The sequence below is a fragment of the Mya arenaria genome, chromosome 5 (assembly GCF_026914265.1).
Source record: "Mya arenaria isolate MELC-2E11 chromosome 5, ASM2691426v1".
In the NCBI taxonomy this organism is placed as follows: domain Eukaryota; kingdom Metazoa; phylum Mollusca; class Bivalvia; order Myida; family Myidae; genus Mya; species Mya arenaria.
Window position 1 is genome coordinate 52,927,885 of NC_069126.1, and position 27,630 is coordinate 52,955,514.

The 27,630-nt window shown below is 35.1% G+C and overlaps 1 protein-coding gene and 1 non-coding gene across 5 annotated transcripts in view; one reads left to right on the top strand and one right to left on the bottom strand.

The window, feature by feature from the left end:
- Positions 1–27,630, top strand: part of LOC128233701 (uncharacterized) — a 75,780-nt gene that overhangs the window by 33,602 nt on the left and 14,548 nt on the right. Inside the window, exons 6-7 of one of the 4 annotated variants that reach the window (XM_052947506.1) lie at positions 14,972–15,077; positions 15,530–23,483. The exons of the other annotated variants lie outside the window; for them this stretch is intronic. Of the exons in view, the coding sequence (XP_052803466.1) occupies positions 14,972–15,069 (98 nt within the window). The 3' untranslated portion in view covers positions 15,070–15,077; positions 15,530–23,483. Of the gene's footprint in view, positions 1–14,971; positions 15,078–15,529; positions 23,484–27,630 lie in introns of those variants that run through there. 4 annotated transcript variants of the gene reach the window in all.
- Trnas-uga (transfer RNA serine (anticodon UGA)) lies at positions 17,003–17,075 on the bottom strand. Its single transcript has one exon. It is a non-coding gene; the product is annotated as a tRNA-Ser (tRNA).

The window sequence follows — 27,630 nt, forward strand, 5'->3', positions numbered from 1 at the left end:
CATTATTGATATAAAACAGAAGTTTGAAATTAACCATTGTGCTTGGCAACAGTGATCTCATACAGCTCAATGGATTTTAAGTTGTAGTTTATGACCATCTATATTAACCATTTCTCGATGAATTATTGTATCATCGAATTATGCTCTTGCAAGCATGTGATTTAGTGTAGGAATAGTAAAGCAGTTACATTTGACTGTTAAATAATGAAGTAAAATGTAATTGTCAGTTGTTAAATTTCAAAACACATGGCACTTATTGGTTAGATATACAGTTTTGCCTTTGCTATTTAAAACAGTATAATTTTATTGCATTAATAAAAAGAATCTCTATGTACATGTAGTCTGTGTAAAAGGCATAATGCACACACAAACAGTCTCGAGCCTTAAAAAGTCCTCAAGCTAAATGCCTAGTGGGCAAGTTTAAAGTTACATCTTTGAAAGCTTTTTGTGTTTGAGACTTTGTTCTTACTTCAGATCCATTTTTACTTAAATAGAAAATAATCGTTTACTCACCCTATGGAATACTGTCCTTACATAATGAAATGCATGATCACTTGTGTTGTAACATAGTGTCAATATGTCAGTGCTTTCAGCTAGTCTTTGATGTTTTGGATATTTTTCATATATGTATTGGAAGTGTTGAAATGAAGGTATTGCTTGAAACTTGATTTTTTTACTGAATGTATATTGATAGTTGTGCCGCCAATATGTCTCATATGATAAATGTTGCGCAAATTGAACACTATTTCAAACTATGTTTTATAATGAATCTTGGTAAAACTATAGCTCTTTTACAGCATAATTTATGCATTTAAACAAGTAAAACAGGTATATTTGCTATCATTTATTTTTGCTATTTTAACATGACTTTGTATTTTTCACAAAGTTGAAAAAAAAATTTTGGGAAAGAACAGGCGGTGAAAATAATTCCAATAAAAATCACTGCATTTAGAAGTCGAAATTATATGACTACAATTCGCATCTGCTCCATATCTCTGAACAACTTGAAAGATTTTGAAATAACTCCCGCAAATGTTCACCAAATTGAGATGATATACAGTGCGCATGTTATAACCACAGGGGGAGATATCTGTTTTTAAAAATCAACTCATAATAATAATAGTAATAATAATAATAATCATAAGATTATATGCAGCAAACATTAATTTTTACGCCCCCTTATTGGGGAGGTGGCACATAGATGTGCACTTGTCCCTCCCTCTCTCCCTGCGTTCACCCATGATTAAGTCTGTAAATATTATAGAAAATTGTATCATTCAAAACTCCAAAACTATTTCACCTAGTTAAAACTATTAAAGTGACACTCTTATTTAAAACCAATACAATTACACATGTATAACAAACATAAATTTTGAGTGATAAACCTTTAACTATTTACTAAATAATGCATTTATTCAAAATACTAATTACTGATAACAAGATTGTAACTGTGTATTTAATAGCTGAAAACGCAAAAATATTAAATGATTGGTGAGTGCTAAAAGATTTACTGTGATCTACTATAGTTTCATATGGTAGAAATACCGTGTTTTCTGCACCTTTCTTTCAAATTAGACATCGTATCTTTCATAAGAATCATTGTTTTCCACTTTTATTCAACCTTCTTGGTATATTAAAACAATTGTTTTAATTGTGGTAAATCTTATTTGGGAGTAAGAGTACATGTATCTTTAAATTATAGGGTTTAATATGTAAGTCAAACTGCATGGAAAATTTCCAAAACATCAATGATTTTTCCAAATTTTGAGTTGGTTCCTTATCCCAAAATAGCTGGAAACCCTGCAGGAAAATACTTCATGGAAGCCAGGTTGACCATTTTAAAGTATCATAACCAGTCACATTGCATTTAGTTTGATCATGCTGGCAGGTGTAAGTTCATGACTGAGACTTTGTAACATCTGTGGTGGTTGTGTGTTGGTAGATCTGGTGGTCTTCTTAGGTCTGTTTCTGTTTAGAGCCAGGAGACCTGGACATGGACATGGAAAACAAAATCATAGACACAAGAGAAACACTACTCAACATATACATTATAGTCATTATGTAAGGAGACCAAACAGTATTCAAAATGTGGAAATGGGCCAAAAACATGCCTTTAAGATGCTTATCCTAACTCTAGCAAATGATCAGGACCAAGAAAATACAGCTGATAGAAGTAAAGGCTCTTTTATGAGAAATAGAACTGTAATAGACTAATGATGTCTTGTTCTAATAACAAATAGATACAGAAATAATTTAGAAATCGTTTGTTCCAATACTGTCTTTTAGTAAGTTGGGTACAAAATGATTTCATCATTGATGACAAAATTAGGAAGGAATAAACTTTGTAGTAGTCACTAGCGTTTTGTTTCTACATAGTATTACATGGATGCAAAATTCCAAATCATGATTATTATTTTTAGCTCGACTATTCGAAGAATAGGTGGGCTATACTACTGGCGTCGGTGTCGGCGTCCGGTTAAAGTTTTAGGGCAAGTTGGGATTTTCACTTGGTAATATTACACTGTTATTGTATTCAAGTCAAAGCGGCATAGTAGAGCGCGCTGTCTAACGACGGCTCTCAATGTTTATTATGAAATTATGTACAATTTTAGACTGTTGTATTTGTTTAAAATAACCATTTTATAAACAGCAGAGATTTGTGTCCTAAAGGTACAAAGAGCTTGATAACAGCTCTTCCATTTTTCCTTGAATTTATGTTAAAAACAACAATGTCAAAAAAAATCATTATCACAGTAAATAAAACACATTAATTTATAGGATAGCAGATAGAATACATACTTACTAAATTGTATTACACAATCACAGAAAGGCGTTTATACTCTAATTTCTGAAGAATTTATACATACAAAGAAATTAAACCATATTGTTGCAATATTAATAGATTATCTGTTTTTACAAAGAAAGTTGTAAAGGTATTATCATAGCTGAGATGTTACTTTGACAATAACTCAAAAACTCTTTAAGATTTTTAAATAAAACCTTGTATGAATGTGGCGAGGGAAAATGTACACATGTATAGCAAAGGCCATAAACTCTGACTTAAATAATTGTCAAGTTATGCCCCCTGTTTGGCTGAAAAAAGCAAAAAGTTAAGAATTTCAAGTGTCAGAGCTTTAAAACAACATAATTCTAGGCAGCATTTCCCATTTCTTTCAAAATGTTAAAAAACAGAAACAAAAATCATCATGGAAATGGTTGTTTTGACATGAAACGAAAATGGATCCTTTTTTTCATGAAACATGCTTGCTCTTGGATACACTTGTGAATATTAAGGGTGGGCGATGCAAAAGTCGATTAAACGACCAAAATTTTAAATGCTGAAAAAAATCAACTTCTATTTAGTTTTGAGGTTCAATATTTAACAAGCATGACTCATATATCTGATGCAACATGAAAAGCTGTACTTAGGAGTTGAGCATTTCTTACGAAAGAATATTTTATCAGATTTCCAATCAAAAAGCATTTACGCTTTCCGGAAATGTCTTAATACAAAATGAATACGTTTGTGAGTCAAATTTATTGGAACTGCCCAATCAACAATGTCTTTTGGCTTTGTGTTGAATGCAGCTATTTTTAAAAAGATATATGCATTTGTGTAACCCGGAAATGTCTTAATCCATTGACATCATGGAAAACACTTGTAAGCATAATTTTTTTTCTGAATAAATTTCTTATTTGAAAAGATACCATCAAGATCTCTCAAGACATTGGTGAATAAGTAGTCTGATGCTTTTAGACATAAAAACGAAGTACTAATGTTGACAGAATTGTGAATGCTTTTGATCCAAAATCTGTTAAAATCTTTTTTTGTAAAATTTGTTTAACTCCTTAAATTACTAACACAAAACATGTTGCCAAGAATAATGTTCCACTCCCAAAAAGTTTGTTTCTCAAAGCTAAATCATGTATTTTTTAAACATTTTAGTTTTTGACCTTACCCACCCACTTTTGCATCGCTGCCGGCCCTTAAGTGATAATTTATTTTAAATGATGTCAACATTAATAAATCGATTTTTGAAAGGTTAATCTTCATATCTCATCCTATTGAAATTCCCATAGCAATATATCTTGATTTGGTTGCTAAAAGTGTATTCTTATAAACTAATAATGGATAGTTACCTACAGTTTGGTGATAAATCTTTGTTGAGTACCAGACAGCATTGTAAAAATGTTTTCCTGTTCATTGTCAGGTCAACCTTATTTAACCACCACAACCACCACCTCAAGCACAACAACCACCACCACAACAACATCTACTACACCTTCTACCACCACGTCTTCTACTACAACTACTTCGCCTTCCACTACAACTACTTCGCCTTCCACTACAGCTACGGCACCTTCCACTTAACAGCTACTGCACCTTCCACACCTTCCACTACATCTACTGATGCCATTACCACTACCTTAATAGCTGAAACAACTGAAAGTGACACCAATACAGCTGCTGTTTCAAATGAAAGGACAGTCATTATTGTGGTGGCCTCAACAGTTGGTGGGGTGGTGTTGGTAGGTCTGGTGGTCTTCTTACTAGGTCTGTTTCTGTACAGAGCTAGGAGACATGGACATAAAAAACACAAGCATAATCACAAGAGAAACACCAGACGACAACCATCTGGTGGTGAATATATCTATAGTGGCCAAAACAATGGTCATAGTATGGCAATGCACCCCAGTATGGCCTCCTACATGGATATCAGGCATGGTTATCCTCACTCTATGAAAGATAATCAGGATAGGCGCATTCGGGTAGACCATCACAAACAAGCCAATGGAAAACATGAAGGAAGTCAGATGAGGAACACAAGCAATGTTAAATCAAGATACAGTGTCCATCCTAGGAATATGTTTCCTTCTCGGAACACACAGAACTTCTACCCCCATCATTACCCCAGACAGGACGAATGGCAAAGGCCTGCAAAACTTGGCAACATACACCCAGGCCATGTTAACCTTTCCCTTCAATCTGGTTCCACTTATTATCAGCCTCGAGATTATTCAGATAACTGGAATATGTACTGATGTCAATGGATTAAATGGCAGAGTTTGAGTTGACATTGACAAAGTATAGCTTTTAATAGATTCAGACATGAGCCATGATGTTGTGAAAAGCAACAAATTTTAAAATCCTATTGAAGCGAAATTATGTACTATTACTAAGTTAAAAATAATGAACATATTTTCTGCATAGCCAATAGATAATAAGCCCCTATAAGTACCCCTACTGCATAGGAGATTATTAGAGAATATTGAAAAATTGCCCCCTATGCATTTCAAACTTATTTTTCTAGTATTTATTTTGGTTTAATCAATTATAGTTCAATATAAAGTTTGTAGGTAAATGAATTTCCAATCCAGTGGTATAATTTGTATTATGTTGTCTAAATTATTTGGTTGAATATTTATAGAGAAACACAACTCCAGTGAAAAATTGAAGATGTTTCAATTGATTTCATATTATACTATATATATTTCAATTGACACCTATGCATAACAACTTTAATATTTTGTAGTATTTTTTTTGATTAAATTAATGTTAGAAATTCAAATAATGAATATAGTATTTATAGTGTATTAAATTTCGAATCTAGTGATCATAGTTTAATCTAAACAGGTTTTGACAATAAACAAATATTCAAATCACAGAAATCATGCATTGTTAAAAAATAAACACAATTTTATTGGGCAAACAACAAATGTTATTTCTGATTCATTGTTCTCATAAATAAAATTGGCATGTCCGTTGTTTTGAAATGAATTGAATAAAATAATTGTAAATGTCAAAATAAAAGGCTGGGTGTGCTACTGGCACAGTTTTAAAAACTTTGGGAACGTACTAGATATTGCCCTCAACAAGCCCAACAACTCGAATTTTTAATAGTCAGAATCGCAGAAATTAAATTTAGGGATTCCGTAATAATATTATAATTAAAATCAGTCAACACAAGCAAAGGCAATAAATCAAGGTCTGAAATGCATAGACAATTACGACAACATTCTTGTGTATTTATCGAGATCGAGAGAACACGTGTTTTAACAGCTGTCAAATTGGGTCATATCACATATAATTTTATTATTATCCGTGTATTCACAACAAAATACTCACTTTGATTAACAGATGTAAGGGGACATTTTAATTACCAGATTAACATTCCATTTTTGGAAACAGAAGTGACAAATGACATGTGTTTATTCAAGCCAGACTCTTGTTTACTACATAAATCAGCCATTTTGACACATTTCTAAACCATGACAGGTGACGGCATAAGCGCATGATCAATAGGATATATTTATATGATATTAATTATTGGTAGCTTTAAATAGCTAGTGACGTGTATGGGGATTTTCCATTAAAAAATCGAGACAAGCATGCGCTGTGAACTTTTAAGGCGTGTTTGACCGCTGTCTCTTTTAGTTGCGATTTTCCGAAAATCTTGAATAGTAACATCATCTTTTTTCATTATTTATATAATTATCGATGTTTATATTACACAAAAATGCATTTGTTGCGAAAAAATAAGCAACAGATATGTTAATAAATGACCGTAAATAAGCATGGCACATTTTGGAACAATCATGCGGGAATCGATAGAGGGACATTTTGGAACAATCATGCGGTAATCGATAGAGGGACATTTTGGAACAATCATGCGGGAATCGATAGAGGGACATTTTGGAACAATCATGCGGGAATCGATAGAGGGACATTTTGGAACAATCATGCGGGAATCGATAGAGGGACATTTTGGAACAATCATGCGGGAATCGATAGAGGGACATTTTGGAACAATCATGCGGGAATCGATAGAGGGACAATTTGGAAAAATCATGCGGTAATCGATAGAGGGACATTTTGGAACAATCATGCGGGAATCGATAGAGGGACATTTTGGAACAATCATGCGGGAATCGATAGAGGGACATTTTGGAACAATCATGCGGGAATAGATAAAGGGGCAATTTGGCACAATCATGCGGGAAAGGGATAAATAGGCCAAATATGCACAAAATAATAGAAAACAATGTGTGAAAGTGGTAAACTGAACACTTAAAATAATTTCTTTGTGCATTAAATGAATATATATACCAGAAAAGCAATACTAAATCAAGTCCAAAATGTATAATAACATGAAGAACACCCCTTTATGAATATCTTCATAACAAATAAGAGTACATTGTAAACAATAATCATTTATATAATTAGTATCAAAAGTGTCTAGTTTAAAGTGTGTTTTCATTTGCATTAAATTAATATATACCAGAAAAGCAATTATAAAAATCCTTAAATGTATAAGAAACTGAAGACAACAAAGAATAACACCCATTTATGAATATCTCCAAAACAAATCAGAGGTCACCTAAACAATAATCATTCATATAATTAGGATCAAATGTGTCTAGTTTTTGTGTGTCTGTTCATTATCTTTAAATGAGCATCTTTCAAGTGAAACTCTTATTTGAAATCAATACATATAATTGTATTTATAACACACATCAAATTGACTGATAAAACAATAACTACTTACTAAATAATGCATTTACTGAAATATTGTTTACTGATAACAAGCTTGTGACCCTGTTTATAATAGCATAAAGCATGACAAATATTAAATGATTGGTGATTGCTAAAGGATTTACTGTGGTCTTCTATAGTATCACAAGGCAGAAATACCATGTTTTATGTTCATTCTTATTAGCAAATTGAACTCAAGATCCTTCATTAGAAACGTTGTTATTGACATCTATCAACCCATTTTGAAAAATCAAAACACTAATATTAATTGTGATAAGCCTTATTTGGGAGTAAGAGTGCTTCTTTAAAAATAGTTTTTTTTTTTTCACTTATATGAAATATTAACAATTCAATTTGACAAATGAGACGATTTTTTTAAGTTAGGAAATAGAAGTAGTAATTGTACATAATACTAAACAACAACAAAATTGACAAAGCTCAATATAACATGAAATCTATATGAAAACAAAAATCCCTAAAGGCCATAATTATTTAAACTGAATTAAGGTATTAGTAACACACACCTTTAAAAGCGTTCAACGACAGCATAGTTATTATCATGGTACACTATGGGACTTTTATCCAAATTTTGAAGATTTTTTACCATGAATTAAAAAAGTTATTTAAGTTTCATTACACCCACCCCCAAACTCCAAGGGCTACAAAGAGCGACAAGTAAATATTTTGTCTTTATTTGATTTTTTTTCACATTATCAGAGATTATGAAAAAAACAACAGTTTCTGGTAAAATAAACTTCAGTTAACAGAAAACTTAAGTTTAATCGAACACATTATTGATACGCATGGAAAAAAATCATTATACCCCCACAAACGAAGTTTGAGGGGGTATATAGGAGTGAGCTTGTCAGTCGGTCGGTCGGTCGGTCGGTTGGTCAGTCGGTCGGTCTGTCAGTTTTTATGGTTTCCGGAAGATAACTCATGAAAGGCTAGACAGATTTGAAAATTTTTTGGTACACAGGTCCAACATCAGAAGATACAGGTCAAGTTCGATATTGGGGCTGGTGGGGCCAAGGTCAAGGTCATTGTTACTAAAAATAGAAAAACGGTTTCCGGACGATAACTCATGAAAGGCTAGACAGATTTGAACAATTTTTGGTTCACAGGTGTAACATCAGAAGATACAGTTTGGTACACAGGTGTAACATCAGAAGATATAGGTCAAGTTCGATATTGGGGCTGGTGGGGCCAAGGTCAAGGTCACTGTTACTAAAAATAGAAAAACGGTTTCCGGACAATAACTCATGAAAGGCTAGACAGATTTGAACAATTTTTGGTACACAGGTGTAACATCAGAAGATACAGGTCAAGTTCGATATTGGGGCTGGTGGGGCCAAAGTCAATGTCACTGTTACTCAAAATAGAAAAACGGTTTCCGGACGATAAATCATGAAAGGCTTGACAGATTTGAACAATTTTTAGTACACAGGTGTAACATCAAAAGATACAGGTCAAGTTCGATATTGGGGCTAAGGTCAAGGTCACTGTTACTAAAAATAGAAAAAAAAACGGTTTCCGGACGATAACTCATGAAAGGCTAGACAGATTTGAACAATTTTTGGTACACAGGTGTAACATCAGAAGATACAGGTCAAGTTCGATATTGGGGCTGGTGGGGCCAAGGTCAAGGTCACTGTTACTAAAAATAGAAAAACGGTTTCCGGACGATAACTCATGAAAGGCTAGTTTTTCTTGTCAGCAGTGTAACTTCTAAATTACTCAACAGATTTAAATAAAACAATACATGCATGATTAAAGAAGATGCAGTGTGCAGTAACCTTGGAGTTATGGCCTCTTTTCAAAGGAATGGTTTGCCATTCCTGTGTCCAGGCGGCATTTGGGGGTATTCGTCACTCCTGTGACAGCTCTAGTTTTGATTGATCTTGTGAGTCTTCGGAACAGAGCAGTATTTCGATGTTTGAAAATATATAGCAGTTTTATAAATTCATGAAATATTTTCTATTATGTCTAATGAACAATTTAAAAGACAATTTATGATAGTTTACCGTTCAGTTTTGAGGAAAATATACATAATGTCATGTAACCATACATTTTTATAGCTAATAAAATGCTTAAAAATCAACCCTTTTTTGTAAAAATTTATAAAGCTTTATTGGACTTATTCATAAAATATAATCATTCAAATAATTGAATTTTACTTATGATACTAACTAGAATTCAGATTAAAAAACAATGAATGTACTTTTAAATTAAAATATGTAAAGAAACAAGAACACTAAGGCCAAAAAAGAAATACCTGTGTTTCCGGTGACCCAACCGACCCTATTTTTTCCTCACCGACCCTAATCTTTTTTTTAGACATAAAAGTGAAAAAAAAAAAATTACATCGTAATTTTTTTTATATTTTTTTAAATATATCGTCATTATTTTCATTCTTCTTTATTTCTATGTACCCGGAGAATAAACTTTCATTCCTTATTATGTATTACCGAGACAGGAATACAAAATGGCGGAGGGCGGCGAACCCTGTCCGATATCTTCAAATTGGCAAACGCATGTTTACGATCCAAACACGTGGTTAATCACAAGAGACATATTTTGCAGTCTTTAAAATGAAAATATTTAGGATTATAGCTCGCGGTGTTATTTAATCATGTCCAAAATAAAACTTTCTTTTTACGATTAGGCATTGCGTATATCATGCAGGCTTCTTACGATTAAGCTTTGCTCCATCTAATGCAGGCTACTTGCCAGGTTCCAATACACATTTCACTAATAGTTACATTAATTTATCCGCAATTATCAATGGTTATTTATTTCGCCTTATTAAAAATAAGTCCCATCAACTGAAATCCAATTAAAAACCTTCGAAAGTTAATGACACATTTGTTGGAATGTGTCGGCTGCAGATCAAACGGTACTATTTGTGACGTCAGTGCACGAGCGGTGATAATATCAAAGGCGCGTGGCTATGGTTTGTATTTAATTCGGTCAGTCGGATACCGTACGATCCCATTTGATTGCCAAGATTTCGCCTAGGCTGGTAAATACGATCGAAAAAATAATAATCAATAATCGTCGTCTGGGAATCTTATAACAATGACCGAAATGTTTGAATTCACTATAAATATGAATGAAACTTTGATTGTACGAAAATAAGATAAGTAAAATAAATCCATATCTGAGTTTACTTGTTCTATTTCTAACCTACCTCCACTTGAAGGCCTAGTTTAAGGAGCTCACAGTTGACAAGAAAATCGGCGATTTTCCTCATGCAAATTAACAAATTAGTTGATAATTGACTGTTTGGGTAGAACATTATCACAGATCTGTAGAAATTGAAGTGCTGGATTTGTTTTCTAAAAACCGACTTATAAACGAGTATTGTATACAAAAAAAACACCAGATTTCATGGGCAAAATTGGCGGGAAAATATGGTAGTCGAAAGTGTTTTTCTGTGACTTTTTGTAAATTATGAAACGCTTAGATATAACATAATTGTTATGATTCAACAGAAAATTGCATGATATGGTAACTGTAAAAAAAAAAAAATCCCGACCGACCCTATTTTTTTTCGCCATGTCACCGGAAACACAGGTTGTTGTTTTTTTGGCCTAAGTAGGCGGTAATGCCCCTCCAAAAATGTCAGAGTGAAAGTTCTCAACTAATGTCTTTTTAATATTATAACATGTAAACAGTCTCTGTGGGTAATCGATGTCTTATAATTTGTTTTATTTTGTCAATGTATGGTATTCGTAATCGATGTCTATTTGTTTTATTTTGGATGTCTATTTGTTTTATTTTGTCAATGGTATTCTAACATTTAGAATTTTTCACAATAATTCTTCACTCTTCAACATTTGAAGTTTGGTCTGTTCCCATGCGTTTGTACTTGTAGTGTGTGCACAGATGATAATTACTTAATGCTGAATCAATGCTGATTTGGTTTTTATGCCCCTTCAGGTTCTTTACCCATCTAGAATGTTTAGTGCTGTAAAGGGAAAAAAATGTACTTTAAAGCCTTTCTAACTAATTAGTAAGATAATAGTACTTCCATACATATACAACATAAAATATAAACAGTTTAATTATAATATTTCTCGACATTATTTAAAAAAACAAAAACAAGCTGATACATACATGTAGATAATATAAAGAACATGTATATAATATAAAGAAAATTACTAAATTTATCAATAAAATTCATCATCATCATCATCATCATCATCATCATCATCATTATCACCACCACCACCACCACCACCACCACCACCACCACCATCACCATCATCATCATCACCACCACCACCACCACCACCACCACCACCACCACCGCCATCACTTGATTATTGAATACAGTGAGTTTATAAAACAACAAACACCAACTCAAATATGTTTTATATGAAATACTCACATCATCTCTATCAGATGTGACGGCCTTGTGGATGACATGGATGTCAAATCTGTCTCAATGATCCAACATAGTATTTAATGCAGGCTGGAATTCTTCATAACCCCGATTTGTTGACTTAGTAATATTCAGTCATTTTCCTGCCTGAAAGAAATTAGACTTCTGATTATCAACCAGCAGAAACTACAACTGTAAAATATGTATTAATTATACATTCTGCACTAATATCCGTTTTAGCCAAGAGTAAGGGTTGGTAGGCACAAATGTGTAGTTGTTGTGCATATGGTTGATTCACAACAGTATGGGGTTTTAACGAGACCTACACCAAGCAAATGAATGTCGCTAGTGTCCAAGCTGTCGTGGCTTCCAGCCCGAAACCATGTACATCTTTTCTTACAGGTTTATTTTGAAAATATGCAGTTTGTAAACAAATAATGGGTATGTTCGTGTATTATGGTATGTTAGAAAAATGTCACATACCAAAACACATCATTTTTAAACAGAATTTTAAGTCTTATATTTTTCTAAGATAATGCAATCAAATAAAAGATTACATACTCGTATCATATACATAAATAATGTTCATAAGTACATTTAAAAATATGAAACATGTACATAATGCACCAGTCAACTGTAACCACGCCCCCCAGGTCAGGGGTTATGCCGGGGATACACGGGGAAATGGGCCGTGTTTTTACCTTTCAGGTGGCCCCGAAGTGTCGGGTGAGTGCGGTTGTTTTGTCTTCGAGCAAAATATAGCGGGGAATATGCCTTGCCTAGGCTCCCTGGGGTGCGGGGGCATATGGCGGGGATTTGAACATCAGTTTGTCCCCGCAGGACGAGGATTTTACCAGGGGTTGGCTGGACCGAAAGTCAAAAGTCCCGGCTATTCCCCAGACCAGGTGGGGCCGTGGTTACAATTAACTGGTGCATAAGTAGATGTAAAGTATGTAACATGTATATTTATAGTACATGTAAAAATATTAACACGCTGTCTTAACTTTTAAGAAATAAAAATGAATTAAGAATTCCAAAGATAAATTAAAAAACAAACATTTTTGAACACATCAACGTACAAAACTACTCAAGGATACTTACATTCATAGCCCTTTGATACGAATATCCCAGTTCCATGCTGATTTTTGACATTCGTTTTTCATCACAATCAATCTGGTTGACGATAAAAATGTAGGAGCGCACCAAAAAAATATTTATTTTTTACATTTTCAAAAAAATATTAGCGGTAAATCCACAGAACGAAACATCAATTTGGTGTGACCTAATTATGCTGTTTAAGTTTGGGCTAGTTAAATTGGTTTCGGGCTAGTAAAATTTCTTATCTGGTAGCCCGAATGGGTACGTGGATTTGAATCCAAATTTCGTACACTGTTGCAGTAACTGTAAAACATCGGTGGTAAATTGCTTTACCTTTAGTGCTAAAATGTTTCCACTTATGCTTCATTTGGCAGTCATGCTATTGTACATTGTGGCCGAAACTAAAATAGTCATGACATGACCTTGATGTGTAGACATGACATGACCTTGATGTGTAGTCATGGCATCACCTTGATGTGTAGTCATGACATAACCTTGATGTGTAGTCATGACATGACCTTGATGTGTAGACATGACATGACCTTGATGTGTAGTCATGACATGACCTTGATGTGTAGTCATGACATGACCTTGATGTGTAGACATGACATGACCTTGATGTGTAGACATGACATGACCTTGATGTGTAGTCATGACATGACCTTGATGTGTAGTCATGACATAACTTTGATGTGTAGATATGACATAATCTTGATGTGTAGACATGACATAACCTTGATGTGTAGTCATGACATAACCTTGATGTGTAGTCATGACATGACCTTGATGTGTAGACATGACATGACCTTGATGTGTAGTCATGACATGACCTTGATGTGTAGTCATGACATGATCTTGATGTGAAGACATGACATGACCATCAAGTGTAGACATGACATGACCTTGATGTGTAGTCATGACATGACCTTGATGTGTTACTAGGTCATGACATAACCTTGATGTGTAGTCATGACATGACCTTGATGTGTTAATAGGTCATGACATAACCTTGATGTGTAGTCATAACATAACCTTGATGTGTAGACATGACATGACCTTGATGTGTAGACATGACATGACCTTGATGTGTAGACATGACATGACCTTGATGTGTATACATGACATGACCTTGATGTGTAGTCATGACATAACCTTGATGTGTAGTCATGACATAACCTTGATGTGTAGTCATGACATGACCTTGATGTGTAGTCATGACATGACCTTGATGTGTAGTCATGACATAACCTTGATGTGTAGTCATGACATAACCTTGATGTGTAGTCATGACATGACCTTGATGTGTAGTCATGACATGACCTTGATGTGTAGTCACTTGATGTGTAGTCATGACATGATCTTGATGTGTAGTCATGACATGACCTTGATGTGTAGTCATGACATGACCTTGATGTGTAGTCATGTCATGACCTTGATGTTTAGTCATGACCTTGATGTGTGTAGTCATGACATGACCTTGATGTGTAGTCATGACATGACCTTGATGTGTAGTCATGACATGACCTTGATGTGTAGTCATGACATGACCTTGATGTGTAGTCATGACATGACCTTGATGTGTAGTCATGACATGACCTTGATGTGTAGTCATGACATGACCTTGATGTGTGTAGTCATGACATGACCTTGATGTGTAGTCATGACATGACATTGATGTGTAGTCATGACATGACCTTGATGTGTAGTCATGACATGACCTTGATGTGTAGTCATGACATGATTGAGATGTGTAGTCATGACATGACCTTGATGTGTAGTCATGACATGACCTTGATGTGTAGTTATGACAACTATGATTACATTTATCCTTTCTGGTAACATTTCATATTAAATTATGTTAGCTTGAATAAAATGTGTAATTGAAAGGACCCCTGACAGGGATTTGTTGTGCATTTTTTTCATGTGGTCTGATGATGCTTGTGTGTTTACAGAACCCAAAAAAAAGGCCAGCAGTGCTCCACCAATAGTTGAGAGGACTACCATTGTGACTGCCCTTTTATCTGGTTATTTGGGATGGAGGCTGTGCTGAAAAACCTGGTGACAATAAACAATTTTCTAGCATGCCCTTAAAATGAACTGGGAGAACTTTCTTTTGTATTTGTATATATAAAATACTGCATTAACAGACATATTTTTTTAGATTTGGCCCTAATGCATGAAGATCCTTTGATGCTTATAAATATAGATTTTAAGGAAGGTGGTAAATTATCATGGGCTAAAATAATGATTTTTTGGGTGAACAGTTGTTAAAAAGTTGGTTGACTTAATTATGTGAATCATTGAGGCACTTAATTTACTTTCGAAGGACAAATACAACAGCATGAAGATGATATCCAAGTTAAAAAACAACAACCTGAAGATGATACTCGATTTTGAAACATGTTTTGATACAATGAAAATGATGGGGAAACAATCAGTTCAAATTGTGCATGCCAAGGTCTATATGGCATTAAAGCACAAAAATAAATGAGTTTTCCTATTCTTACCAGGGTCAACCACTACAGCTGCTGCTAGTACCAGAACTAGCACTACTACCAGAAATCTTACTACCACTACTACCACTACTACCACTACTACCACTACTACCATTACTACCATTACTACCATTACTTACCCACCCACTACTTCAAGTACCACTACTACATTTACTGCAAGTACCACTTCTACCACTACTAGTACCATTACTACCCCACCCACTACTTCAAGTACCACTATTACAACTATTGCAAGTACCACTACTTCAAGTCAAGTACTACAACATCTGCTTCTTCTACTTTAACAACGGCATCCAGAGATGAGGAACTTTCTTCAACACAACCTCCCTCCTCTACAAGTAATGACAATGAAATAAGTGAAAGGACAATCATAATTGTGGTATTCTCAACAGTTGGTGGAGTTGTATTGTGTAGTCTCCTCGCATTATTATTAGAACTGTTTCTTTACAAACAAAGGAAATTTGGAACAGCTACCCACAAGCAAGGCCACAAGAAAAAATCTTCACGACAAGCACCTAGTAGCTCATATTTCTATCGGGGACCTCAGGGTCATAAAACCTATTTTATGTATCTGAGCTATGACAGGAACAGGAATATGGCACCCAGAAACCATCATTCTACAGATAGAGATAACAACTAGACCAGTTGCCCACAGGCAAGATGGCATGACAAACCATAAATCAGCTTACAATAACTCCAATTATACTGTGTATCCTACTAGGTCCTATCCTAGTAATCCACAAGGGTGCAGGTCAGGTAGATTCATACCTAATGAGTACCACATGAATGAGCAAAGGCTAAGGCCTGCAACTTCTAGTAGAGTTCACTTGGCCACATATTACCCATCTGGAACATCTGACAATGATAATCGTTCTAAGAAATATATGTATTGAAAACAATGAAAATGGTTAAAAATCTAAATAGATAAAAAGTAAATTTCTTACTTGAGTTATGGCACCACAAATACTAATAATTTCTACTGTTTGCAGATAGAATTATGTGATAGTGTGAACTAAACTGCTATCAATGATATTGCCTGCTAAACAACAGGGTTCGAATTTAACTTTGAGGAGCACACCAAAATTTTGCGAGTCCTTTTTAGGCTACTCGCAAAATAAAAAAACAACTTGCAATTTTATTATTTGCTTTATTCCCTTATAGAATTGTCTAATTAAAATAGAAATTTATACCTAAGACATATTATGAATATTAAAAAGTATCAATCTTTAGTGACTCGACTACTAGAACTTTTTGATGGGTTATTCTTTTGGTGGGGTACAGAAAAACTCAGATCAGATGCTAGACGCTTTTTAATAACAAAGCTTTCAAATAATATGACTTTTTTCACTTTGTATATTTACCCTCGTCATCGGGTAATACCCATTCGGCAAGCACGCTACAGATTTCATTAAGTCTATAAGTATAAAAAAAAACAATACCATTGTGTCACAGGGTGAGAAAAGTGTGCAGCCAGACCGGGGCTCGAACCCGGGACCCCTCGCTATCAGGGCGAGTGCTCTACCGACTGAGCTACCGGACCGCTTACACACCTCCTCACCACATGTGTAGGTATCGGTACCGTGACATACTTCCCCGCAAACTGGAAATTCGTCCTCGAATTTGAGGAACACCAGTGCTAAGGAATGCACATAATTAACACTGAGAGCGCATTATGCTGCCAAACAGTGCTGCCACGGTCCCTCGTTGGGCGCCAAATGTCACAGGGTGAGAAAAGTGTGCAGCCAGACCGGGGCTCGAACCCGGGACCCCTCACTATCAGGGCGAGTGCTCTACCGACTGAGCTACCGGACCGCTTACACACCTCCTCACCACATGTGTAGGTATCGGTACCGTGACAATTGTAAATTTAAAATAAATAATAGCAACAGTAAATGTAGCGTGGTTGCTTTGGACCATGAAATATATATGGATCAACAAAGTCTATTCACTTTCACAATTGGGCGGAAATATATTCAAAGGTTGATGGGGTTAACATATAGTGCGCAAAAGAGCTAAATTTAGCCAATGATTGAGCTAGGTGATTACGTCAGTTGTATTCATTTTGTATTATGCATACCTCGAAGCATCCTGGAAAGATAAAACTCGGCCTTTTCCGTATTTGTTCTATTTTTGAAAACTTACTAGAGCGTGACTCCGTACTGTATTCTTTTATACTGGTAGTGTAAACGTGCCACTTATAGGCTGTTTACACTCGACTATGTAGAGGAGTTAAGTTCATGTTTATTCTACTCTCCATTTAACATTTTGTGGTCTAGAAAAAGCCACTTGCAGAATTTTGCGAGCTTGAATAAAAGTCACTCGCAATTTGCAAATGTCACTCGCATTTTGCGAGTATGCGAGTCTAAATTCGAACCATGAACAGTGAAAGTTTCAGGAACACTGAAAGACCGGTAACATGTTTTAATAAGTACCATGTCAAAACCGCTAAATTATTGAACTGCCAGACCTCTATCATATGTTATCTGAACAAAACTACAATGTGAGCATGCATTGTTTTACTGATTTTGCTTTTTTGAATTATTGCTTTTTTTGTTCATTTTTTAAACTTTATTATTGTCCATAGTTAATGTTTCTAAGATATTGACTAAAAAAAATGTAGATTTTTTTTTATATATCATATTTAGGGGAAATCCAGTGCACCGGAACCTTAATACTGGCTGCAACATACTTATTGCCCTTTTTTAGCTCACCTGAGCACGAAGTGCTCAAGGTGAGCTATTGTGATCGCCATGTGTCCATGGTAGTCATCCATCCGTCATCAACAATATGACTGTTAACACTCTAGAGGTCACAATTTGGGCACAATCTTAATGAAACTTGGTCAGAATGTTACCCTCATTACAATCCTTTACAAATTCGATATTGGGTAATCTGGGGTTAAAATCTAGGTCACCAGGTCAAATTAAAGGAAAAGCTTGTTAACACTATAGAGGTCACATTTATGACTATATCTTCAGGAAACTTGGTCAGAATGTTAATATTGATAATCTCTAGGTCAAGTTCGAATCTGGGTCATGTGCGGTCAAAAACTAGGTTACCAAGTCGAATCATAGGAAAAGCTTGTTAGCACTCTAAGAGGTCACATTTATGACCCAAAGTTCATTGAACTTACTCAGAATGTATATATTGATAAGCTCTAGGCCAGGTTCGAATCTGGGTCATGTGCGGTCAAAAACTAGGTCACAAGGTCAAATTTAAGGAAAAGCTTGTTAACACTCTAGAGGTCACATTTATGACTGTATCTTCATGAAAGTTGGTCAGAATGTTTATATTAATAATCTCTTAGTCAAGTTTGAATCCGGGTCATGTGTGGTCAAAAACTAGGTCATAAGGACAAATCATAGGAAAAGCTTGTTAACACACATTTATGACTTTACTTTCATGAAACTTAGTCAGAATGTTTGTTTTGATTAGCTCTAGGCCAAGTTCGAATCTGGGTCATGTTCAGTCAAAAACTAGGTCACCAGGTCAAATAATAGGAAAAGCATGTTAACACTCTAGAGGCCACATTTATGACCATATGTTCATTCTGAACTTGATCAGAATGTTATTCTTGATGATCTTTTGGTAGAGTATTGAAACTGGGTAATCAGAGGTCAAAAACCAGGCTACTAGGTCAAATCATAGAAAAACTTTGTAAACACTGTAGAGGTTTCATTCTCTCTTTGATCACCATGAAACTATGACATTTCAAATTCTCGTAAACTGTAATACCCTCAACTATAATATTTAACATGTACACATTCCCTCCCCCTGTCTCAATTGCCCTCGCCCTGAAAAAACTTCACTCTTGAATTGGATCAGGTAAGCGATACAGGGCCTTCAGGGCCCTCGTGTTTAAAAAAAATGGTGGGAGCATCACTCCAAAAGCCTTAAGTTTTAGGTATTGACTCCAAACTTCAGACTCATACAACTAGTATTTAATAGATTTGTGCAGTCTACAAGAACCATTATACTAGCTGCAGTTGTTTTAACCAGGTTTTCACATAGTGAAACCTGGTTATTAGAATGACGAACGTCGTTGTTTGGGCGGGCGGGCAGTCGGGCGGCGTCAAACTCACCAATAAAACTGAATAACTTTAGTAAGGGTTGACATATCTTGACCAAACTTGGTCTTTAGAAAGAGTTTATGGGTACCTTTCATGGGATTGCATTTGGGGTCCCTAGAGTCAAGGTCAAGGTCACTGTTATTAAAAATAGAAAAATGGTTGAAACTGAATAACTTTAGTTTGCGTGGACATGTTTTGACTAAACTTGGTCTATAGGAAGAGTCTATGGATACCTTTTATGGGATTGCGATTGGGGTCCCTAGGGTCAAGGTCACTGTTACTCAAAATAAAAAAATGGTTGAAACTGAATATCTTTAGTTAGGGTTAACATATCTTGACCAAACTTGGTCTATAAGACTTTTAAGAAGAGTTTATGGATACTTTCATGGGATTGCGTTTGGGGTCCCTAGGGTCAAGGTCACTGTTGCTAAAAATAGAAAAACAGACACAGGCTGAAGTTCTTCTGTCAATCATTAAAAACCTGGTTTCGTCGCATTGCGTTTCTTGTTTTTAATTATTACCCTTTGTTCAATTTCCATCCTCCAACTTAATGTGAAGGACTGGTACTTTACTTCATTTGGTTCAGGATATGGCAGTCTGTGACTGCTCTTGTTTGTAGAGCTTTATAAACTGACAGTTACTGGTATCTTACAAAATCATGTGCTGCCTGATGCAAATAACCTTGATGTAAATTATAGCTGCACATAAACTTGTAGCACACAGTCCTAAGTCTGAACTGTCTATATGCTATAACTTTTTGTCTTTTAATGATTTATAAAAGGAAGCTGAAACCCGGTGACATAATTATATTATTTCGAGAACTCTTGATTGTTTCACATATAACTTTTTTTTCTTTTTTTTTTTCAAAATAAAAAGTTAGGCGTCTGATTGTCACTCTTGTATCTGTGACCTAGAATTGGTCCCAAATCATACTCTATCATTGGAAACAATGGATCAAGCCATTTTGAACATAAATGCAATCAGATTAAAACTCTATAAAAATGATTAAACTAAATGGTAAAAAAGACCCACAAGCTGCATTTTGATGTTTTAGTGTACTTATTAAACAAAGAATACATAATCTAAAGCTTTATTTTGTGTATTAAGAGGTAATATTTTAACGATAATTTTGATTTAGCTGAATTACAAATGATTTTATGCTGTTTTTGTACACATTTTAAGCTCGACTATTCAAAGAATAATGAGGGCTTTACTACTTGCCCCAGCGTTGGTGTCGGCGTCCAGTTAAAGTTTTAGGGCAAGTTGTGATTTTCACTAATAACTTCAATACTCTTCATTCAATTCACTTAATACTTCACACAGTTGTTCAGGGACATCACCTAATGAGGTTAGATTACTCCATGTTATCCTTTGTACAAATTATGGCAACTTGGTGTATATAAAGAGTTTATGGAGACCTTTCATGGGAATGTGTTTGAGGCCCCTTAGGATCAAGGTTAAGGTCAAAGTTACTGTTAATAGAAAAATGACTGATATTAAATAAGTTAAGTAAGGGTCTACATAAATTATTGTGACCAAACTTGGTATATAGGAAGAGTTTATAGGGGCCTTTCCTTAGATTGTGTTTTGGGCCCAAGTGTTATGGTCTAGGTCGAGGTCACTGTTGCTAAGAACAGAAATATGGTTAGTACTGTATAACTCAAGTAAGGGTTGACATAGTGTAACCAGACTTGGTATATACACAAGTTTATGCATAGCTTTCATTCGATTGCCTTTTTGCCCCCTAGGGTCAAAGTCACTGTTACTAAAAATAGATAACTGTTTGGAATTGAATAATTTTAGTTATGGTTGACATTCCTGTGACCCTACTTGATACATAGGAAGAGTTTATGAAGGACTTCCATGGGATTGTGTTTGGGGCCCTCAGGATCAAGGTCACTGTTACAAAAAAAAAGCAGTTTAAACTGAATCTCTTTTGCCAATCATTAAAAGTCGGCGGCAGTGGTGGTCACGTCCCGTTTTCACTTATCTGGGGCATATCTCATAAACTATAAGTGGTATCAACTTGAAATTTCATATGTAGATATATCTCATTGAGGGCAAGTGCAGTGCAAAAGTACTGTTACTCTTGCTTCCATATTTTTAGAGTAATCGCCCTTTGTTAATTTTCATGCTTAAAGTTTTGTCTGGGGCATATCTTGTAAAATATAAGAGTTATCAACTTGAAACTTCATAGCTAGATAGATCTCATGGAGGGCAAGTGCAGTGCATAGAACTCTTGCTTCTATATGTTAAGAGTTATTGCCCTTTGTTAATTTTCAAGCTTAAAATTTGAAAGGGGCATATATAGTAAACTGTAAGAGGTATCAACCTGAAACTTAATAGGTAGATAGATCTCATTGAAGGCAAGTGCAGTGCATAAGAACTGTAACTCATGCTTACATATTTTTAGAGTTATTGCCCTTTGTTAATTTTTATTGTTAATTTTTGTCTGGAGCATATCTCAAAAACTATAAGAGTTATCAACTTGAAACATTATTGGTTGATATATCTTATTGAGGAGGAATGCAGTGCACAAAACTGTATCTCTTGCTTCCATATTAGAGTTATTGCCCTTTGTCAATTTTCATGTTTATCTTTACCTTTGCATTTTTTGTCCGCGGCAGTTCAAATGCCACTTACACTTGAAAGTTAAATGGCAACATCATTGTCTATAAATGAATAAAATGCCAATCTAACAGCTATAATGTCGACAGTAAATAATAATAATTTTTGAGAATACAGCCACATTGCATTTATTAATTCTGAGATTTTGCTTTTGATTTTCGACAATACTCGTTGTATCTTCATCACATGATAATTAAGATAACTTGATCTGTATTACCCAATTTTGGGTTGAAATTCAATTATAATACCACCACAAACGAAGTTTGAGGGGGTATATAGGAGTGAGCTTGTCGGTTGGTCGGTCTGTCGGTTTTCATGGTTTTCAGACGAAGACTCATGAAATGCTTGACAGATTTGAAAAAAATTTGGTACACAGGTGTAACATCAGAAGATACAGGTCAAGTTCGATATTGGGGCTGGTGGGGCCAAGGTCAAGGTCACTGTTACTAAAAATAGAAAAACGGATTCCGGACGATAACTCATGAAAGGCTTGACAGATTTGAAAAAAAATTTGGTACACAGGTGTAACATCAGAAGATACAGGTCAAGTTCGATATTGGGGCTGGTGGGGCCAAGGTCAAGGTCACTGTTACTAAAAATAAAAAAATGGTTTCAGGACGATAACTCATGAAAGGCTTGACAGATTTGAACATTTTTTGGTACACAGGTGTAACATCAGAAGATACAGGTCAAGTTCGATATTGGGGCTGGTGGGGCCAAGGTCAAGGTCACTGTTACTAAAAATAGAAAAATGGTTTCTGCTTCATAACTTTAATTGGGCATGGGATATTGTGATGAAACTTGCTGTATAGGCAGCCTCTGTGAAGACAATGCTTGTGATTGAAAATGGGGCCAGTGGAGTAAAGGTTTTAGTGCACTGTTAAGAAAATAGAAAAATGGTTTCCGGACAAACAATACATGCATGATAAAAGAAGATGCAGTGTGCAGTAACCTTGGAGTTATGGCCTCTTTTCAAAGGAATGGTTTGCCATTCCTGTGTTCAGGCGGCATTTGGGGGTATTCGTCACTCCTGTGACAGCTCTAGTTTTTTTATTGATTCTAGTATGATCTGCCTGAGGTTCATTCATGTGTCTAGATAACTGTTTTGGTGCACTTATGATATATTTTATGATTATTTGATTGAGATTATGATATAACCAACATTGAACTATTTACAGTTCTTTTTATGAAGTGTTCTTTTTTTAATTTTATGTTATTACAGTGGGAAAAAATAAATTGTGCGTAATATGGCTTTTACTTTGGTTTCTTCTTGTCATTTAATGAAAAAAAACCCGGATTTGTTTCTGTTTTGGAACCAATCTGGTAAACAAGTGCCCGGAGCAATTAACACAATGTTGGTTGTCATTCAGTCATTCAATTGACCAATATAAAGGCACAATAGTTTGGTTGGAATGAACTGCTGCTTATGGTGTCATATGACCTGTAAATATTTAGTAATATTTAACCTAAACTCTGGTTCACTGATCAACAACACTATGTACAGTTAAAAGGGACTGTACTCCTGACCGGGAGTAAATTCTTTTCAAATGACTGTACCAGGGTGGTGTCAGGTCAGTAAACTGGATCGCTGTGTTGATAATTAAGTTGTTTTACTTTCAGATATTAAGGCATTCTGAGATTTTCTGACATTGTTAAACTGAAGTAATTTATAGTTTTTATGCAAGATCATTAGAAGAAGTGACCCATTTAATAAATCTGATTTTTTTTTTATATTTTTGGTTTAATGTCACCAAACTTTTACTCGCCATATGACACCAAAGTAGGAGTTTATTCCAATCAAACTGCTGTGTATACGGAAAATGAATTTCATTAATCAATCAGAGCATATGGTTGTATTATCCAATAGATTTCTTTTACCAATGAATACAAACATTACATAGGATAATTGACTAGTTTCCAATGCAAGTACCTCAGGAAGTGAGGTTTTGAACCAGGTTATGTTAATCATCATATAATAGATTACTTTAACCAATGAATAAAAACATATATGACAATTGACCAGTTTCCAAAGCAATTACTGCGAGTGTTGAGATCAATTGGTGAGGTTTTCAACACAAGCTGGGTTATGTGTATTGTATGTCACTATGCAGTCAGACGGGCTCTCAGGTTGGCGGGCGGTAGTCATACTAGGGTTTTTTAGCGAATAACTTTATTTGTGTTAATCATAAGGACAAACATTGTGTATAGTAAGAACATATGGAGAGCTCGCTTGTGATTGCTTTTGGGCCTGTTCCTTCAAAGGTCAAGGTCATTGTTCCGAAAAATGGAAATTTGATTTCTGTCAATTAATTAGAGCTTCATTCATCATATGGTGTATAGTAAGAACATGTGGAGAGCTTGCTTTGGATTGCTTTTGGGTTAGTTTTGTCAAAGTCAAGGTCACCGTTACATTTTGTATTTCATATAGGATTTTGTTTCTGGTGAATAACTACAATTTCTTTCAGTATATGGACACCAAACTCGGTGTATATTAAAGGGACTGTACACCAGATTGGCACCAAAAAAGTTTTTTTCTGTAATGAATCTCAGGACAATTATTTAATAAAATGTTTTACTCGTTGACATCATAATTGTAAAAAAGATTACCAAAAAAAAAAAAAAATGTGGCGAAGACCGGCATCGAACCCGTGTCGCCAAAATTGCAGTCCAGCGTTGTTTCCACTGAGCTATAAAGGCTTACTCTAAACGGTTGATATAACTAAGCTATACACCTAACTCGGTAATATCACGTGATACCATCAACTAGCCAATCACGCATAAGGAATGAATTCTAGGTAGACATACCAAGTAATATTTTTTAATGGAAAAATACGAAAATACTGCGAAAAATAAATTAATTGTAAACTATATGGTACTTCACTTACTAAGTTTCAATGCATTGTACACATCGATACCAAGATTATGTCAGTTTTCGACAATTTTCTTCTTTTTTTCGCTATTTCATCATACGGAGTACAGTCCCTTTAAGAACATGGGATAGCTCCCTTGGGATTGCTTTTGGGTCCGTTCCGTGAAAACTCATGGTCACCATCACTAAATCAGTCTTCGTCGTAACTGGGTTGCCCGAAGCCCGGGACAAGTAAATTCAGTTTCCGACAAGTCAAAATTCCCAGGTGGTTGCCCGAACGGGCAAGTGCAATTTCCTGAAATTTAAATCCCTCAATTTCATAATTTCTTCAACAACAATTCTCAAATTCTGAATGAACTTTCTAAATATTGGCTTTTGTATCAAATTTGACGCATCATAAATTTGTAGTATGCGTCTGTTTTGACCCGGGAGAATATTTCAGTGTGAGAGTCGTTATCATCTGAAAGAAGCGTCAATGCATGATCTGAATGTTTGTTTAATCCGCAAGTGTAATTAACACCCGAAGTGACAAGTGATTATCGATCTGAAATCTGATCGGTAACCGTGTCAATTAGCAGCACTCAAACTCAATGACGTAATATTAACTCTGCCCATTATGAAAATTAACGGACACCTTCCGCTTTTTCTCTGTAAAGGTGGTTTTGAAAAACAACAATGCTAAGATATATTTCTTTCATTTATTTTAAGCTGTTTTATTATATCTCAGGTTAATTTAAAAAAAATATTCTTATAAGTTTTTAAAGTGTGACAGAAAAATAATCATTTTCGTACCACATGGTGTAAAAAGTGCAGGAAACAGGTGCACGCTAGCTTCCTGTCAATTTTAATGAAAGTGAAAGGTCACCAGGTCAAGTGTAAGGAAAAGCTTGTTAACACTATAGAGGTCATATTTATAAATGTATCTTCATAAAGTTGGTCAGAATGTTTATATTAATAATCTCTAAGTCAGGTTTGAATCTGGGTCATGTATGGTCAAAAACTAGGTCATTAGGTCAAATCATAGGAAAAGCTTGTTAGCACTCTAGAGGTAACATTTATGACTGTATGTTCATGAAACTTAGTCAGAATGTTAATATTGATTAGGTTTAGGCCAAGTTCGAATCTGGTGCGGTCAAAAACTAGGTCACCAGGTCAAATAATAAGAAAAGCATGTTAACACTCTCGAGGCCACATTTATGACCATATGTTCATGGAACTTGATCAGAATGTTATTCTTGATGATCTTTAGGTAGTCCTAAATTTGTTATTCCCGCCTTGAAAAGGCGAGGGGATATAGTAATGGTAGGCGCGATTCCGTGCGTCTGTGTGTCCGTGCATCTGTCCGTCTCACATTCATTTCTTTGCATCTCCTCTTACATTTCTCATGCGATTTCTACCAAACTTTCACAGATTGATGATCATAAAGTGAAGCAGCGCATATTGTCCGGCTTTCCCGATTCGACCTTTTTTGAAAGAGTTTTGGCCCTTTGCTTATTTTACATTTAGAATTGGTTTCTTCGCAACTCCTCTCACGTTTTTCATTCGATTCTATTCTATTTTTAGCCAAATCTACATGAGCAAAGTCTATTTTTAGCCAAGTTTACATGTAAAGTCACAATTGCTTGTAAATGTTTGTTCACATTATGCCCCTGGGGTCATAACTTGCCACACCCAGAGTTCACAGGTTTGGTATACTTAAATTGGAAAATGTTAAAAACCTTTTTGTCTGAAACAGCTATGCAGATCCTTGCTATTTTGAACAAGGCTTTGTTTATTGGTCCACTACCATGGTTGTTCAAATTATGCCCCTTGGTCAAAACTGGCTCTGCCTCGGGGGCCACAAGTTTCCTAGAGACTTATTTATTTATTTTCAAAATCTTCTTGTTTCAAACCACAAGGCCCATAACTTTGATATTTGTTGTGGAGCATCATATGATGACCGTCTAGCAAAACATTTGAAATTATGCTCCTTGGGCAAAAGCTGGCCCCACCTTTTTTGACTTAATTTTTAATTTTTAAAGCTGCAGCAATGAAATTTTGACCATGTGCACAGTTTTGCAAATGAGCATCAATGTTGTCCTCGAATGTCCTTGACTTTGACCTTCTGACCAACTTTTTTATTTAAAAGCTACAGACATGAAATTTTGACCATGAGTACAGTTTTGAAAGCAAATATTTTTTACCCTTAGATTACCTTTACTTGGCACATATTAAAATAGTTCATGCAACTTATCTGCTTACAACACTTTCTGTCCTCAGATGTTGAACATGCAGCATTTTTTAGCTTACCCAAACACAAAAAGTGAACTATATTTTTGTTGCCTATTAATTACTCATACGTACATGCTCTGGATTGAAAATGACCACAAGAGCCATGCCAGTAGAGCATAGGCCCTCTTTGGCCTCTTGTTTTATAATTTCGGTCCCAAAGCGAGTAAGTCAGTACAATTTGTAGAAATTACAATACGCAATCTTTCTATGGTCATTCACATATTCAAAATTACTCCCAATAAAATTGTCCTGGTTAC